Genomic DNA, 16,631 nt, shown 5'->3' with positions numbered 1-16,631 from the left:
CAGAAAACAAGACATAAGTCTTTATCGGCCAGTGCTGTCAAAGAGCCTTAGCCAATAAAGTACTCCCAATTCTTTTGTTGAGTCTTACAATTTATGCGCAAAAGAAGGTAGCATTTTTGTGGCTGGTTTGAATTTTAGGATGAATTAACTGTTAAATACATTTCATTCATTCATATTTTTTTTATTATTTTTTTTGCAGACACTTATATTAACTGTATTATCTTAATATTAACTTGACTTTAATGTATTTTTATAAATGTGAATAAATTATATAAATTATTAATTATATTATATAAATAATTTATATAATAAACATTTGTAATTTATATACTCTATTATAATATTTTAGTTTTTATAAATGCATCTATATATGTACCGGTATGTGTATATACACATACATACATACATGTGTGTATATGTATGAATGTATGTATGTGTGTGTACATCTGTCTATATATATATATATATATATATATAACCCCAAATCAGAAAAAGTTGGGACATTTTGTAAAATGCATTAAAATCAAGAATCTGTGATTTGCTAATTCTATTTACACTTTTTTTAACTGACAAAAGTACAAAAAAAAGTTTTCAAATGTTTTCACTGACCGGCATAATTGTATTCTGTAAATATGAACAAATTTTGATTTTGATGGCTGCAACACACCCCAAAAAAGTTGGGACAGAGACATGTTTACCACTGTGTCACTTCACCTTTCCTTTTAATTACACTTTTTAATCATTTGGGAGTTCAGGATACTAATTGTTGGAGTTTTGCTTGTGGAATATTTGCCCAATCTTGTCTGATACAAAACAGCCGCTCAACAGTCTGTGGTCATCATTGCCTGATTCTCCTTTTCATGATGGTTCATACATTTTCCATAAGAGACATATCTGGACTGCAGTAAACAGGCAGGCACATCCCTTCTATGGCGCAGAGAGTCTAGAAACCACTCAGTTTTAGCACGTGCAGGCCTGGCATTGTCTTGCTTCCCAGGAAAGATGTCATCTTGATGGCAGTTTATGTCTCTGTACAATCCAAATATATACGCCTTCATGACAATGGTACCTTCACAATAATGCAAGTTATCCATACCGTTTGCAATGATGCACCTCAATACCAGCACAGATGTTTGCTTTTGCACATGTCGCTGGTGAAAGTCTGGTTGGTCCCTTTCGTCTGTGGGACTGAGAACTCGGTGTCCATTTGTTTCCAAAAACAAACTGAAAGATGGACTCATCTGACCACAGCACACATTTTCACTGTCCTCTAGACCATCTGAGATGAGCTCAGGCCCAGAGAACTCGCCGGCATCTCCACATAGAACTGATGTAAAGCTTTCTCCTTGCGTAACAGAGATTCAAGTGGCATTTCTTAATGCAGAGTCAGACTGTGTTCAGTGAAAACGGTTTTCCAAATTACTCCTGAGCACATGTGTTTTTATTTAACAGAGTAGCATGATGGTATCTTGTGCAATGCCATCTGAGGGCTCAAAGGTCACGCACATTCAACCTGAGGTCTACTGCCTTACCCAACACAGACTGAGATTTCTCTGGATTCCCTGAATCTTGTGACAATATTATGTATGGAAGATGATGAAAGACATACATTCTTTGCAATCTTGCATTGAGAAATGTGATTTTTTTAATTGTTTGACAATTCTCTCATGATATTTGGAACAAAGCGATGAGCCATGACCCATCTTTGCTTAAAAAGACTGAGAAGCACTTTTACACCCACACACGATACCCTCAACTATTACCAATTCACCTGCTCATTGTGGACTGTTTCAAAAGAGTTGGATAATCTAATTTGGATAATCTTTTCACTTTTATTTGGTCTCTGTCCCAACTTTTTTTGGGGTGTGTTGCAGCCATCAAAATCAAAATTTGTTCATATTTACAAAATACAATTATGTTGGTCAGTGAAAACATTGGAAAACTTTATATATATATATATATATATATATATATATATATATATATAGAGAGAGAGAGAGAGAGAGAGAGAGAGAGAGAGAGAGAAATGCACACGCAAACAAATATAGTATATACTGATATATCTATTATGTGGAGGGACATTGATTTGAACAATAATGTGTACTCCCTGAGAACAATATTACTCTTTAAAATGATTTTAGTCTGCTTTCCTGGAAGAGACCGCCTGTACATTTTAAATACATCTTCTAGTAGTTAATCTTTCCAACATTTAAGAGTACATTAGCATATACATGAATTAATGAAGCTAACAAACAAAGACAAAAACTCACATTTTGTCAGTTTTGTGGACTCTACTGCCTCTTGCAGGGGTTTCTTGAAAGCACATCTTTAAGTTGTTTTGAATCTCTCTCTCACTGTGTCTTTCCATCTCCTCCTCCCTCGTTTTCTCCAGGTCCTCAGCAAGGTTGTGGCGGCTACCTGTCTTCCCCCACTGGAACGTTTGGTTCTCCTGATATTGACTTTAATGGGCAGTACGAGCCACGAATGGACTGTATGTGGCTCATTGCTGTCGAGGTCAATAAAGGCATTAACCTCACATTCACCACCTTTGAGCTTGAGGGCCCCACTGGAACCCTCTGCAGATATGATTATGTCACGGTAATAACTGTATAACATATAATATAACATTTTAATTACAGCGCGATTTGCAATACGCTAAATATTTATTCCTATTTATAGATTTATGATGGTGACAGTGCTAATTACCCATTGATTGGCACATTCTGTGGAGATGTAGTTCCTGCCCCCTTCGTCTCGTCCAGTAACTTCCTGACCGTGCACTTCATCACGGACGGCTCCGTTTCACGCCGCGGCTTTAATGCCACCTACAGCAGAGTGGACAGTAAGATTGGACTTTTTGTCCCAATGGCTTTATCGTTGGATGTCATTTAATGTTGAATCAGTCATGCTAAAGTGCTTTTGTGTCACTGTTTTAGGTATTTGTGGAGGAGCATTCAATGCCACAGCATCGTCTCAGACCATCACATCCCCGTTTTATCCCAGTGCCTACCCACCGTTCAGTTCTTGCCGCTGGGTGCTGGATGCTCCTTCTCAGGAGGTGGTGAAAGTGTCTGTTCAACAGTTTCACCTGGAGTCCAGCCAGAGCTGCACCAGCAACTACCTGGAGTTTAAGGACATGCCTGTGGTAAAACCCAATCGCCCCTAAAATTGTCCTACTAGCTAACTAAAGCAATTTAGAATCCCTTCACAAGTCACAATGCAGGGTTATTTTAGTTATGTTGTAGTTTTATTAATATTTTGAATTAGCTTTTTATATATGTTTTTATATTAATTTATATTAGTTTAATTTTTGTCATTTTTTCAATAAATATAGCTTTTTAAGTTTAATTTACTTATCATGTATCCTCAAGTTGCTTACTGCTTTATTGAAGTTTGCTGCCTTCACTTTTATGTTGTATTCTTACAGCATGTTTATTATGTTTATTTATTATAAATCATTAAAACCATATTTGTTTCATCTCTCAGGGAGATTATGGACAGTCTCATAAGTTCTGTGGTGTAGACTCGCATGTGCCAGATTTCTACAGTTATGGCCGCACCATGCACATCACCTTCAGATCAGAAGCCTTCATGACTGGCAATGGATTCAGTCTGACCTATCAGGTGGCAGGTGAGTTTTCCTACGATTGGAAAACAAAGGGTTTTTAGTCTTTTTGGTGTGATTATATTGTCATGTGTGTCTTTCTGCAGGTTGCAGCAGGGTTTATGAACAGGAATACGGTTACCTTAAGAGCCCAGGCTGGCCTGACGTATATCCTCATAATCTTGAATGCAACATCATACTGCAGGCCCCTCAGAACAGTGCCATCTCTCTGTTCTTCTCTAGTTTTGATGTGGAGAGTCATCCTTCCTGCACCTTTGACTATCTTGAGGTAAGCATAAACGTACTGAACTATCACCATATTAAAAGAAGTGAAGAAATAAAGAAATGTTATTGCGTGTCATGGACGGAAAGATGGACAGGTCATGTCGGAAAGATCGTATATATATGAGTTGAATGCACATAAATGCCACAACAATGTCGTAAATACGAGTGGGAAGCTCAAGTTTACGAGTTAGGGGCTTTTCTAGAAGTAGAGTTTAAAAACCTTGCTGTATTTTTGTGTTAGTTAATTAAGGTACACCGCCATCTTTCTAAAAGTTAAAAGCTAAAGTCATAACGTCATAAACACGAATTTCCCAGGAGGACTTGAACGCACCACGTGATCAGATTAAAATGCTAGTATACTTTATACTACATACTTTTCAGTATACACTAAATACAATTTAAAAAAGTTTTTTGCCTACAAATTACCTGTATGCGACATTTTCACATGACTTATTACATTTGTCACGTTACCCAGTGTTAAGTGTACTAAAACCAAAACTATTAAAAATTATTTTTTCTCATTGAAAAATAAAATAAAATAAAATTATTAGATGAAAAACATAAACAAAAACATACAAAAATTAGAAATGTTACCTTGGCAAATAACTGAAATAAAATAAGTTGAAGTAGTAAAATTATAAAACTAAAACTGAAATAAATAGAAATTAAAGCTAAATAAAAATATAAAAATGGAAAATATAAAAATTGATTTATATATATTTTTTTATATAGTATTTAAAATACTATAATATTATATAAATAATACTGAAATAACATTTAAGTTTTAATTCAACAATCTGTGTCTAGATATAATCTTTAAAATAATATATTTTTGTAAATAAAAAGATCCAGTTTTGTATAAAAACACATAAAGTCGCCATGAAATATAAAAATGGACAATTCTTATTATTTATGTAATATTGCAGTGTTTATTATAAATGATTTATCTGTGCACTTTCATGTGGCCTCAAAATATTTAATCAAAAACATTAACCCTCGAAACTTCCTGTCATGTGCTGTGGCGCGAGGGCGGGGTTATATTATGTGCTCTGTATAGTTTCTGCATCCATTTTGTTAGCAACGCCCAACCTCCAACGATCCAATCAATTCCTGAAGGACGAAATCAAGCCCCACCCTACATTTTTTTTCTCATTTCAGAAGCCGTTTCACTCGGATATACGTCACAATAGTGAAAAAAAGAACAATCGCTTCCGTTTCATGTGGAATACATTGCATTATGGGATACAGTACCCAGCAGTATGATCTGATGCTGCTCATTTGGGCACATACAGATCATACAGAAAACTTGCATACTGTATACATACTGCAGAAATAGTAAAAGTAGTATGATACTATGCTATGCTAGCACCTTCTGATGATGATGATGATGATTTTACTGTAGCTGTCTAATGTATATTTCTTTCTGCTGATGTAGGTCAGAAACGGCAGCACCGCAACATCGCCTCTGTTAGGAAAGTACTGTGGGAGAACACTGCCAAATCCTGTCTTCCCGGGAACCAACCAGCTCTTCCTACATTTCAAGAGTGACTTTACTACATCCCGCAATGGCTTTGAGATCACCTGGACTTCCTCTTCACAGGGTGAGAAACGCACCACTAATTTATATTTGTAACGATTTCCTCAGTCAAAAGCTGCAGCTGCTGAGATTTCTAACTGTGTTACTTGTGTTTGTGTGTGTCCAGGATGTGGAGGTGTGTTATATGGAGACCACGGCTCTTTCGCCAGTCCAAACTACCCTGGCACTTACGCCAACGGCACTTCTTGTGAGTGGGGAATCAGGGCTCCTAGTGGCAGAATAGTGATAGTCACATTCAACCAGATCAGCATTGATGACCCAGGAGACTGCGAGAACAACTACTTGAAGATATATGACGGACCAGATGCCAATTCACCTGTTGTTGGGCCGTACTGTGGATCGGTATGTGTGAACTTTTAGTGTGGTGACATAACACTTCTGTTAAGCATCTGTATTACTATTTCATATATATATATATACTACCATTCAAAAATTTGGGGTCAACCAGATTCTTTTTTTCTTTTTTTAATAAATACTTGTATTCAGGACACATTAAATTGATCAAAAGTGACCGTAAAGATATTTAATATTCAAATAAATGCTGTTCTTTTGAACTTTCTTTTCATCAAAGAATCCTGAGGGGAAAAAAATACACAAAATTATTAAGCAGCACAACTTTTTTCAACATTGGTAATAATATGAAATGTTTCTTGCAAATCAGCATATTAGAATGATTTCTTAAGAATAATGTGACACTTCCAAAAAATTCTGCTTTGCATTACAGGAGTAAATTACATTTACACTATAGTCATATAGAGTTATTTTAAATTGTAATAATATTTTACAATGTTACAGTTTTTACTGTTTTTTTGATCAAATAAATGCAGACTTGGTGAGCATTAGGCCGTGTGTCCACCAAAGCGTTTTTTCACGCTCCTGGCGTAAAATTCTAATTGTTTTCAATGGGAGCGCCGCGTTTTTTAAACGCCATGAGCGTAGCGAGGCGCTGAGCGAGTATTTAACGCTCAAGCGCTGAGCGTTCGGCGTTTTTTTCACGCTGAAGCGCTGAGCGCCCGGCGTTTTTACTGTTCGCCGAGAGTTGAAAAATGTTCAACTTTGGGTAAAACGCTGCGCTCATCACTGTCACTTTTTACCCAGACGTCCAATCACAGTGGAGGAGGGGCGGGACAAATACCACACGACCAACTGTCACAACATCCTTTCTGTACAACGACGTCAACCAGCAGAGCTAACCGAACAAAATGGATGAAAAATACATTTTTAGTATGAAACAAAATTATCTGCGAAATCAGTTACAAGTAAACTGTGCTGCTGATATTCTGTATCATAGCAACGAATCGTCTCAACTGAAAAAACGCAGCGCTGCCAAAACGCTCTCAAGCGCCCACAGCTAGGCGTTTTCAGCAGAGCGTCCAGCGTTTTCAGCCGACTAAAAACGCTTTGGTGGACACACGGCCTTAGAGATTTCTTTCAAAAGCATTAAAAAAAAAACGTAACCCCAAACTTCTCAACGCTTGTGTATATACACAATTTTTTTATGGATATATAATTGTTCTTTGTTCTTTTGTAGGAGACAAATATCGCCCCTTTCAGAGCTTCTTCAAACCTTGTGTTTGTGAAATTCTCGGCCCAGTCTGCCGTTCTTCCGTCTGGGTTCAGACTCACATGGAGCAGCTGAGAAGAAATTAAAATTAAAAATCACACAGAAATATGTGAACAGACTTATCAATCATAAACATTCTCATTGAGTGAACAATCGGCAAATCAAACATAAATAATATAATATGAATCCTCATTTGTAGATAATTGAATGTATTTACTGTATGTATTTTTTATGTTTTTTTTTTTTAAATAAAGATGTTTAATATAGTTCTTATGTAATTGTGTGGTGAAGGCAGCTTTTTTTGACAGTCAGTAAAGATGTTTTTCTCTCTGGACTTCATCCAAACAGCCCACTCTGACATCTCAAGCCTGACGCATTATACTTTACACACCCGACACAGAGAGAGGCTAAGGGACAATGAAGAGGGAGATAAAAGCTATCTGAGGAAGAAACAGACAGCGCTCATGGGTCTGTCTGCTCTGTAGAGGGAGACGGGCTTCAGCTTTCTTCATGCAATGCTTATATATAGAGAAAGCAAACAAACATTTCATCTAATCTTTCATTTCTTCTTTCTAAACCATGCAAAATACTCCCATCAAGGTCAAAGAAAAATGTCTGATCAACAGAAAAACAGAGCTTTGAGACATTACCATCTGGTATCAAGGCCTTTCTCACGATTTTCACAAACATTTTATAATCATTTTCCCTTAACCTAACAAGGTCAAAGTTCATGAGAAGCTCTGTGTTTAAAAAAAATGTGTTGACCTTGGAAATAGTGCAAGAAAATGGCCTCAGGAGACCTTTACTGCAATGAGGGATTTATATTTTCTGGTTATATTACAACAAATAAAAATTCTAAAAGATAAAGATTATAATAAAATCAAATGAAGCATATTTTAAGGACCATTAAGATAACCACATATATATAATTATTTGTATGCATATACATTTGTATACATGTTGAATTTGTGGTAATTTTCTGAATGTTAGGATTTGTTGTTTTAAAATCATTAATAGGTGTTATTTTCATTATTCAATAAATAATTATACATTCATTATACATTCGAATATATATATTATTATTTTGGGGTTAAATGTTTGTACATGTTCTTGAAAGGTCTTTTTGACAATTACCCTTTTATAACTAATTTCATTTAGAATAATTACATTTTTAATATGATAAAAGGTGATTTACGATGGTAACAAAATGACTGATATTAAGGTCATATATCAGAATAGTGCAAATGGATAAAATAATGTGTATTCGTTTTATATTCTAACATAAAATATATATTAATTTTCAATGATCAACCAATGGTCCCTATTAAAAAAAAAACATAATTGACAAACCATAAAATCCACATTAATTCTGGACATACAACAGCTCATATTGACTAATATGCTGGTGGTCTGCTCTGCTGTATGCAGTTCCTCAGGCACATAATTTGAGACCACCTCATAAATCAAAGAGCAGATCACTCAGACATCCACACATTCCCACCCGTCTGCCCACTTTGGTCAAGTATCGGTGCTAGCTCCTTTATGTAGATTCTAATAAAATACACACCTACCCGTGCCCTCATGCCATGTCTGAATGCGTCCGCTCTCCATTGGCTTCTGGCCGAGGGTGTTGGTTAAAGATTTTACAACTTAAACAAGCTTTGCCCCTGGAATCCAGAACTCCCGCTCTGCAAAGCAAAGTTCAACCATGCAGAAGCATCTGTTGCCACTCACCAAATATAATCAAGCCTATAAATAGAGCCACTGTTTGTCATTCCCCAATAGAAATGATCAACCCTGCAAGAACCAGACACAGACCGAGAGACAGGCAAAGGAAGGACCGAGCCCAGACCAAGATCCAGTCTGTTGATGGTTCCACCTGGGACACCAAGAACCCAAAGGAAAAGAGAAGTGTATCCATACCTCCGCCTCATGCTAGGGTTCTGTAGGAGGAGGAGACAGAGAAGACTCATATCCACCTTGTGTAGACGTCTAAACAATGTGTCTCCCTTGGAAGGTAGGTGATAGCCGGGGATCTGGGCGATAGACAACAGCTGCCCACTCCAGGACACCTGCTGGATTCACTAATGTTACATTTTTCAGATGTCAGATGGATATTTTGAGGGGAAAGTGCTCTTTTATAGATATGTTCCATATTGATAGCTCAGACAGATAAAGTAATTTATATATATAAAGAGAAAGAGAAAGAAAATATATTACATTCTTTGATGCCAACAACATGAAGTAGCTTACATTAAATGTTACATTCCGGTTACATTACATGTGTGTTTGTGTTTGGATATGTTCTTAACAGGCTTTTGTGGGATTTACCCTTTTATAACATTAATTTTAAATTACTTTTACAGCCTAACTAATTTTATTTATAATAATGTTACTTTTAATATAATAACAAATGTGATATTAAAAATAGCCTACACCTATACCTCGTTAAAAAACTTATATATCAGTATAAATCATTCAATGTGTCATTGCCTTTAAATATGCCAATTTCCTATAGGCTATAATATTGTAAGTAATTTATTTATAACCAGAAACAAGTCAAACATTATTTGTGCGCATCTATACTGGGCTGTGTGCGCATTTCTACTCTATGGTTTCTCCTACATTTTTGATTGGCAGAAGGACACGCACTGTTGTAGCGGCGTGTGTTCTGATTGGACATTAGTATTCCTTTTTTCAACGAATCCGCTGACTCTCTAGCAGCTGATTGGACAATGGAAAAGAATTCTGCTTGACATTCTTTTCCTTTCTCTCGACCCCGGAAATACCCTTTTAAGGAAAGAATGCGACTTTTACAGACATACTATCAACTTCCGGTTGGGTGTGAGCGACTGCCTTGCTTTAAAAAGATCTGGTTTTACTACCCGTAGGGCCTGGATATTTGTTGTCTGGTTTTCCTGCATGCTTAAGTATTTTCCATACAGTTAGGTAAATAGTGAGTGAGTTCTTTATCTGATTTTTATGACTAGATTTGAACCACGATTTGGGGCCAAAGTGGCAAAACTATTCGGGAGATTCTCTGCGTGTATTCGGGTCTTTTATTTGTTAATCTTTTCTTGTAGAAAATGTCAAAGTCCCTAAAAAAGATAGTGGAGGAGAGTCGTGATAAGAATATCCCGGAGGTGGACATGTGTGACAGAGGAATATCAAACCTGCTGGATATTCCTGGATTGTGTGAGTCTGCTGTATTCAGTCTGGACAGTTTCTTTACACGTTTAAAGTTTTATATTGTGCTAATGTTAATAAACTTAATGTTAATTCGTTTTGTTTACACTGTAAATATGTGGCTGTCAGCCAAAGTATGTAATGTCTATTTACAAAATATGATTGCAGACAGTATGAGATTAGTGACGCCATCCCGTTGACATCATCATCATCAACAACAACAACAACTAAACCTGTCTTTTTATTTATTTTTTATTTTGTAGTCACCTTGTCCAACATAACCCAACTGGTCCTGAGCCACAACAAGCTGAGTGGTAAGTTCTTGTCTCATCCTCTTTTTGTGTTTTATTTGAGCTTTTAATTTTAACATATTACATACTTATATTTACAGATAATGCTTTCATCTTTGAGAGATGGTAAAAGTTCTGTAAGTTTTATAGCATGGCTCTGCCTAAGTTGGAGTTAGTGATGGTTAATAAGGCAAATCTCTGGGTCTGTTGGAAATGCAACTTATTTACCAAGTAGAAATCCAATAGAAAACAACAAAAAGTAGAAGGTAATAAAGTTTAAAATGATTGGGGACTAAATTTTTTGTTAAAATTGGTTTTATATGCTTTTATTGCAGTTAATTTTTTTTTTTTTTTATTGCAGTACAGTAAACAGCACAAGTGTAATATTACATTGAGACTGCAGGTTCATGAAGGCTGTAGAACTGGTTAACTCCACTAGAGGGCTGTCTTGTCTTTGTTGATCACTGGTTGTTTGATTTTTATGTTCTGCTCAATTAATGTACCACAATAATAGATAGTGAACAATAGTAGTATATGTAAAGTTAATATTCACTGCAAGTTGTGAACATTTCTTATATTCTTTTAAGTGAGTTTAATAATAATCTTTGTAAGTTGAGAGTTATTAGGAGAAATAATATGTTTGTATCTTGTTTTCCCCACCCGCATAATCTTTGGGTCCATGGTAATCGCCCTAAGCCACGTTCACTCTCATCTGATCTGAACAGGAAGTGTTTGGTTGGGGATTTGTTTGTTTATGCAGGAATCGTTTCCCTTAATCTCCATGAAGATCCCAGTGTGATAATGCACACTTCTGCCAGGTACCGTCTGAAGTAATGATCAAAGCCTTTTAATATGATTTATAAGATTTGAAGATGAGGAAATGACTCCGTTGCGGGCCACGCTGCTTCTCTGAGGCTGATTAAATGAGGGAGAAAGTGAAACTTTATTGATACACAGTGGGGTCCAAAAGCGTGAGACCACAAGCAAACTGCTTTATTTTATACTATTTATATTATATTATGTTATGTTATATTATAATCATACTCTGCTAGAAATGATCAAAGCCTTTTAATATGGTTTTGATTTGAAGAGAAAACGACTCATTCCGTTACAGGTCACATCGCTTGTCTTTAGCTGGATTAAATGAGGGAGAAAATGAAACTTTATGGATACAGAGTGCGGTCCAATAGCCAGAGACCACTAGAAAAATGCTTTTATTTTGCTGTTAAAAAAAATTTATTTAATAAATGTAATTAAATATATATTAAGAGACTTCTATAAATCTATAAATCTGAATAATCTATGTGGTCATAAATATGATGATTTCACAATGTTTAAAAAAAATCTGTATCTTAACCCACACCCCCTATACTTTTTAGGTTTAAAAAACAAACAAACAGAATTTTACTTTGTTCCTGGACTTCATTGTATAGAAATTGGAAATAGAGTGTATTTTTATACCCTTTCCCCCTTGTGTATTTCACACCACTCTGCATTTTCTCCTCTGTTCCTCTCCTCTCTCTCATCCTGCCTACTTAAAGAGCAGAGACAGGGAATCTGCCATCTTTTGAACTTTTCAGGGTAGTCAGGAATTACAGTGACATTTGGAACCCTTTCATTAGTGGCTCATGAGTAAAGCAGGGCTGCTGTTCGGCCCGGTCAGGCATCAGCTCAGGTAATGAGACCGAGAGGAGAGAGGGGGAAACCTTTCTGCTCCATATAGCCGTGTACTCTTTGTCCTATTACCATCAGCATTTTCTGCCTGTTTTAAAGGCTCCAATAGGGAGCGCACACACACACACACACACACACACACACACACACACACACACACACACACTTTAAGCTTGTTTACAAGCAGTTTAGTACTTGCAACTTGTGCATAAAAAAATATATTTCAAGCAAGAAAAGCCAGCAGAAGAACAGTCTGTAGCGCTGTTAGAGCCCTGTCTGTGATTTAAGAAGATAAAGTGTAGATGTCTGGTAGAGGCATGTGTCTTAAGGGTGGGAAAGGCAGAACAGATCGATCTTGTGTGTCATTTGGAGACGAGTACAGGGACCCTGACATGGGGCGCAGAGTTCAGTGTCCTGCGGTGTCTCTTGGTACGTTTACAGGTCCGAAGAGACACTGGGAAACAAATTGTATGTTTCAAGTATCTTTTATAGGTGAAAAGGTCAGAGGATTGATGCAAAAATTGGGAATTGAAGGGTCCAACTGAAACTTACTCCACTAGCATGGACACAATTTTTTGTCTAAAATGTACATTTCTGTAACACTTTTACTGTTATAGCTTTCAAACACAAATTTTATATATATATTGCATTGTATATGTATGTATGTATGAATGTATGTATGCATGTATGCGTATGTGTGTGTTTAATGTATTTTAACATTTGTTTGACAGGCCAAATTATTATTTTTTTATTTGCTGGTATTCATGTGTGTCTATATAATAAATTGGCTAGTATTTAAATATGATATAATATCTCAAAATTACCTAAAAGAAAGCAGTTAGTCTCTAATTTGAATGTACATAATAATAATAATAATAATAATTTGTTTCTTATTATCATGCACATGTACTGAATGTACACAATGTACTGATTTCATAACATTTGGTACATATTAGGGGTGTAACGATACCCTCATGTCACGATTTGATACCTATCACGATACGAATATGGTAAAAGGTTAACAAAAAATGTAGTTGATTAAAATACTACATTTGATATTACATTGTGTGTGTAAATGAATAGGCTTGGACTTGGTGCTGATAACCCAATGCACAGGACAATGGTGACACCAGAATAAAAATATTCATGATTCTGAAGCTGAAAATACAGAATTATTTTAGACGAATATGCTTGCACTCAGTCACCCACTATATATATTTAAAATAATGATGGCCACTTTTTACTGGTAACATAAGACATTTGGCATTATCAGGACCCACAAATATTCCCTCATTACATTATTATACATTATATTCAACATTATATATAGCAGTTTAATGTAGTACGGACACTAAAACTCGAATATTTTCCTCACACAGAAATTTTACTTTTGGTGAACTATACACAATACATATTGTTGCATTTTTGTATTAATAATTATTATTCTATTGTTTAAAAGGAACATGGATGTCAATTTACAATAAACATTCATTAATAACAAATTACTTTATTAATAATAATAATAAATAATAGAAGAAGTAGTATTAAATTAATCTCCTATAAGTGAATGTTTATTTTAAAGCAATCCCTATGTTTCTGAGCAAGCACATGTGCTGAAGAGGGCTGTGAGAGCATGTGCATTCATGCTTGTGTTTCCTTGTTGGATTTCTGAATTGTTTGTGTGACGGCTGAATCATTTGTTCCTCTGTGTCTGGCGCGGGGCAGCTCTCGTTGATCTCTCTGGAGGTATTCGTGTCATGCTGTTTGTGTAAACCTCTCCCACCTCCCCTCCTCCGTAATGAGGGGCCATTGATCAGCCAGTAATCGGATAGAGCGCCTGTTCGGCCCATCGATCTCTGTGGACAGCAGGAGTGAGTGTGTGTGTGTGTGTGTGTATGGGGGGGGGGGCTTTATGCTAAGGCCTCCATCATTAAAGTGTCAAATCTATCGCTGGGGGAGGGACCCGTAATTGAGCCATCAAAAAGTCTGTCTGCTGACTCTGATAATTATCCGTTAAACCTTCGGCCTCTGTTCGTTAGACCTCGTCTCTCGTTTGGGAATGCTTTACCTTGAGGATTGTATTGGTGATTATAATACAGTCAATTGAAACGCTTTGATTGATTGAGATTGATGATACCTGCAGAATTGAAGTTGTTCTTGTTTATTAGTTTATCCTTACCATCTCTTTCTTTTTTTTCAGGTGTGCCTCCTAACATTGCAGATCTGAAGAACTTGGAGGTGTTGAACATGTTTAATAACCAGATTGAGGAGCTTCCAACTCAGATCAGTAGCCTTCAGAAACTGAAACATCTGAACCTTGGGTTAGTTTCTTGTACCATCTCTTCTCAATTTGTTTAGCCTCTTCTCTACTTTTTCCTCTTTGTTATTTTTTGTTTGTTTTGTCCGTTGTCTATTATACTTTAATTTCTTCTCCTCTTGTATCCACTTGTCTCTTTTCTTCTGTTTTCTTCAAATCTTCCCGTCTGTTCTCTTCTCTTATTTCTCCTCTTGTCTTTTTTCCTCATCTCTCTTCTCTTTTCGTCTCATCTCTTCTCATATTTTCGTCTTGGTTTTTCCCACCTCCCCTTTTCTTTCCTCTCGTCTAGTGGCTCTGATCTTCTCTCCTTTCGTGTTTTCTTTTTCCATCTCTTCTCAACTTGTTTAGTCTCTTGTCTCATCTCTTTTCTACTTTTCACTCCTTTGTGTTGTTTTGTTTTGTTTCGTCTTGTACCTTCTTCTGTCTCATCTCCTTTCCCCTACTCTCATCTCTTTTCGTTTCTTCTTTTGTCTCTTATACTTTCACCTCTTCTCCTTTTGTATCCTATTTATTTCTTTTCTTCTCTTGTTCACGTCTGTTCACTTCTTGTCTCTCAACTTGTTTTGCCTCTTCGTCTTGTCTCTTCTTTATTTTTCCCTCATTTTGTTTTTTGTTTTGCTTTTTATCTCTCTTTTCTTCTCTCGACTCTTCTTGTCTCTTCTCTTGTGTTCATGTCTGTTCACTTGTCTTATTTTTCTCTCTTATTATCTCTCTTATCTCGTGGTCTCGTCTCCTCTCAAATTTTTCGTCTTGGTTTTTCACTCCTCTCTTTCCTTGCTTTCCCTTCCTCTTGTATCCTCTCGTCTTGTCTAGTCTCCTCTGCTCGAATATTGTATTTTCTCCTCCCGTCTCCTCTGGTTTTCTGAACCATAAATCTGCTCATTTCTGGGTCAGAAATCATTCCCAAAGATCATGTCTGCATTAACGTAATTAATAATTTCATATTGAGGAGGATCATTCTAGTATATGTTGTTGATCAGACACTGTTATCTCCTGGTTATCAAAGCATATCTGGTTTAGGAATGGTTGTCAATCCTTTTTGTGAGGTTAAGAAGCCTTGACAGTGGCAGTGCAGCTGTCATCCTCTGTTCTTCTTCCTCTCTGACTCTCTTCATCCCCGGTCATCTGGTCATCCCCTGGTGTTTAGAGCCCACCTGAGCCCCACCCGAATCCCAAGGGTTCTCCTTCTCCTCCGAGGGCGGAGCCTCCTCAATGTCATGCAGGATTAAAGCACGGCACAATCTGCCCCGCGTCTGACACCGCACATTTCCATCGATTTGCTGTCAGACGCACCATTTCTACACATAATCTTGAAAACATAAGCCGGCCTGTTGTATTCCCGGCCGCTACTCTCGACTCAAACGTGAGGATGTGTGTGTGAGCGTGCGGCCGCCCGTTATCCTGATCTCATTTGTCAAAACAATTCCCCTTCTCGTGTAATTGCTTCGCAAACATGTGGTGGGATCAATTTGTTTGTTTCTTTAAAATCTGTTGCTAAAGTTTCATTGTCTTCATAGCAACCAAGTGTCATTTGAAAGCGAGAATGAAAGAGACGGAGCACAGACGCTTAAATAAGCAAGAGTTAATCAGCATCTGATTTGGGCGCCCCTCTCTCTCTTTTTCTCTCTCTTGCTCTCTCCCGTGTTTTATCCACGTCGTCGGGCACCTTGAGCCTTTCTAATTTCAGATTCCATGTTCTCTGTCGGAAGTTCTCTGCCAAAATTTAATTTGCTACCTTTCAAGGGCAAATATGATTTTAACATTTACAGACTCAACATATTTTTAATATTGGTGAGCTAGCTGAACATTCAACTTTCATTAAGAAATACCTTAAGTTTTTATATATATAAAAAATGGTGTCTAAATGTCTGAAACCATTGAAAATTTGGTTTTCACATACACTACTGTTCAAGTGTTGATTTAGAACTAAGTCTTCTTATACTCACCAAGGATGCATTTATTTGATCGAAAAATACAGTAATATTGTGAAGTATTTTTTACAATAATAATAAAATGCTTTCTCAGGGCTCCAGACTAACTTTTCCACTGGTTGCACTGGTGCTACCAACTTTCTCAGTTGGTCGCACCAGCATATGATTTGGTCGCACCTTTTT

The 16,631-nt window shown here is 36.7% G+C and overlaps 2 protein-coding genes and 1 long non-coding RNA gene across 5 annotated transcripts in view; 2 read left to right on the top strand and 1 right to left on the bottom strand.

Annotated features, from left to right (window-relative positions):
* cubn (cubilin (intrinsic factor-cobalamin receptor)) overlaps positions 1-7,327 on the top strand; it is a 40,909-nt gene extending 33,582 nt beyond the window's left edge. The window contains exons 59-66 of the mRNA XM_077245135.1: positions 2,393-2,598; positions 2,680-2,842; positions 2,937-3,145; positions 3,487-3,631; positions 3,712-3,893; positions 5,325-5,490; positions 5,593-5,828; positions 7,018-7,327. Coding sequence (XP_077101250.1) covers positions 2,393-2,598; positions 2,680-2,842; positions 2,937-3,145; positions 3,487-3,631; positions 3,712-3,893; positions 5,325-5,490; positions 5,593-5,828; positions 7,018-7,125 — 1,415 coding nt within the window. The 3' untranslated portion in view covers positions 7,126-7,327. The remainder of the gene's footprint in view (positions 1-2,392; positions 2,599-2,679; positions 2,843-2,936; positions 3,146-3,486; positions 3,632-3,711; positions 3,894-5,324; positions 5,491-5,592; positions 5,829-7,017) is intronic.
* Positions 7,034-9,071, bottom strand: LOC143752120 (uncharacterized). Its single transcript, XR_013207331.1, has 3 exons — positions 8,974-9,071; positions 8,622-8,738; positions 7,034-7,121 (listed from the first exon to the last, which is right to left on the bottom strand). It is a non-coding gene; the product is annotated as an uncharacterized LOC143752120 (long non-coding RNA).
* The window catches only part of rsu1 (Ras suppressor protein 1), a 31,254-nt gene continuing 23,479 nt past the window's right edge, over positions 8,857-16,631 (top strand). Inside the window, exons 1-4 of one of the 3 annotated variants that reach the window (XM_077245136.1) lie at positions 8,857-9,067; positions 10,134-10,245; positions 10,500-10,550; positions 14,401-14,521. In XM_077245136.1, the coding sequence (XP_077101251.1) occupies positions 9,050-9,067; positions 10,134-10,245; positions 10,500-10,550; positions 14,401-14,521 (302 nt within the window). In that variant the 5' untranslated portion in view covers positions 8,857-9,049. Of the gene's footprint in view, positions 9,068-9,850; positions 10,000-10,133; positions 10,246-10,499; positions 10,551-14,400; positions 14,522-16,631 lie in introns of those variants that run through there. The other 2 variants (XM_077245137.1, XM_077245138.1) reach the window with 2 other exon arrangements.

The sequence above is a fragment of the Siphateles boraxobius genome, unplaced genomic scaffold (assembly GCF_051911475.1).
Source record: "Siphateles boraxobius isolate OS27281-9 unplaced genomic scaffold, OSU_SipBor_1 26, whole genome shotgun sequence".
Taxonomy (NCBI): Eukaryota; Metazoa; Chordata; class Actinopteri; order Cypriniformes; family Leuciscidae; genus Siphateles; species Siphateles boraxobius.
Note: the sequence above shows the minus strand (reverse complement) of the source record. Positions and strands in the feature narration are given on the sequence as shown.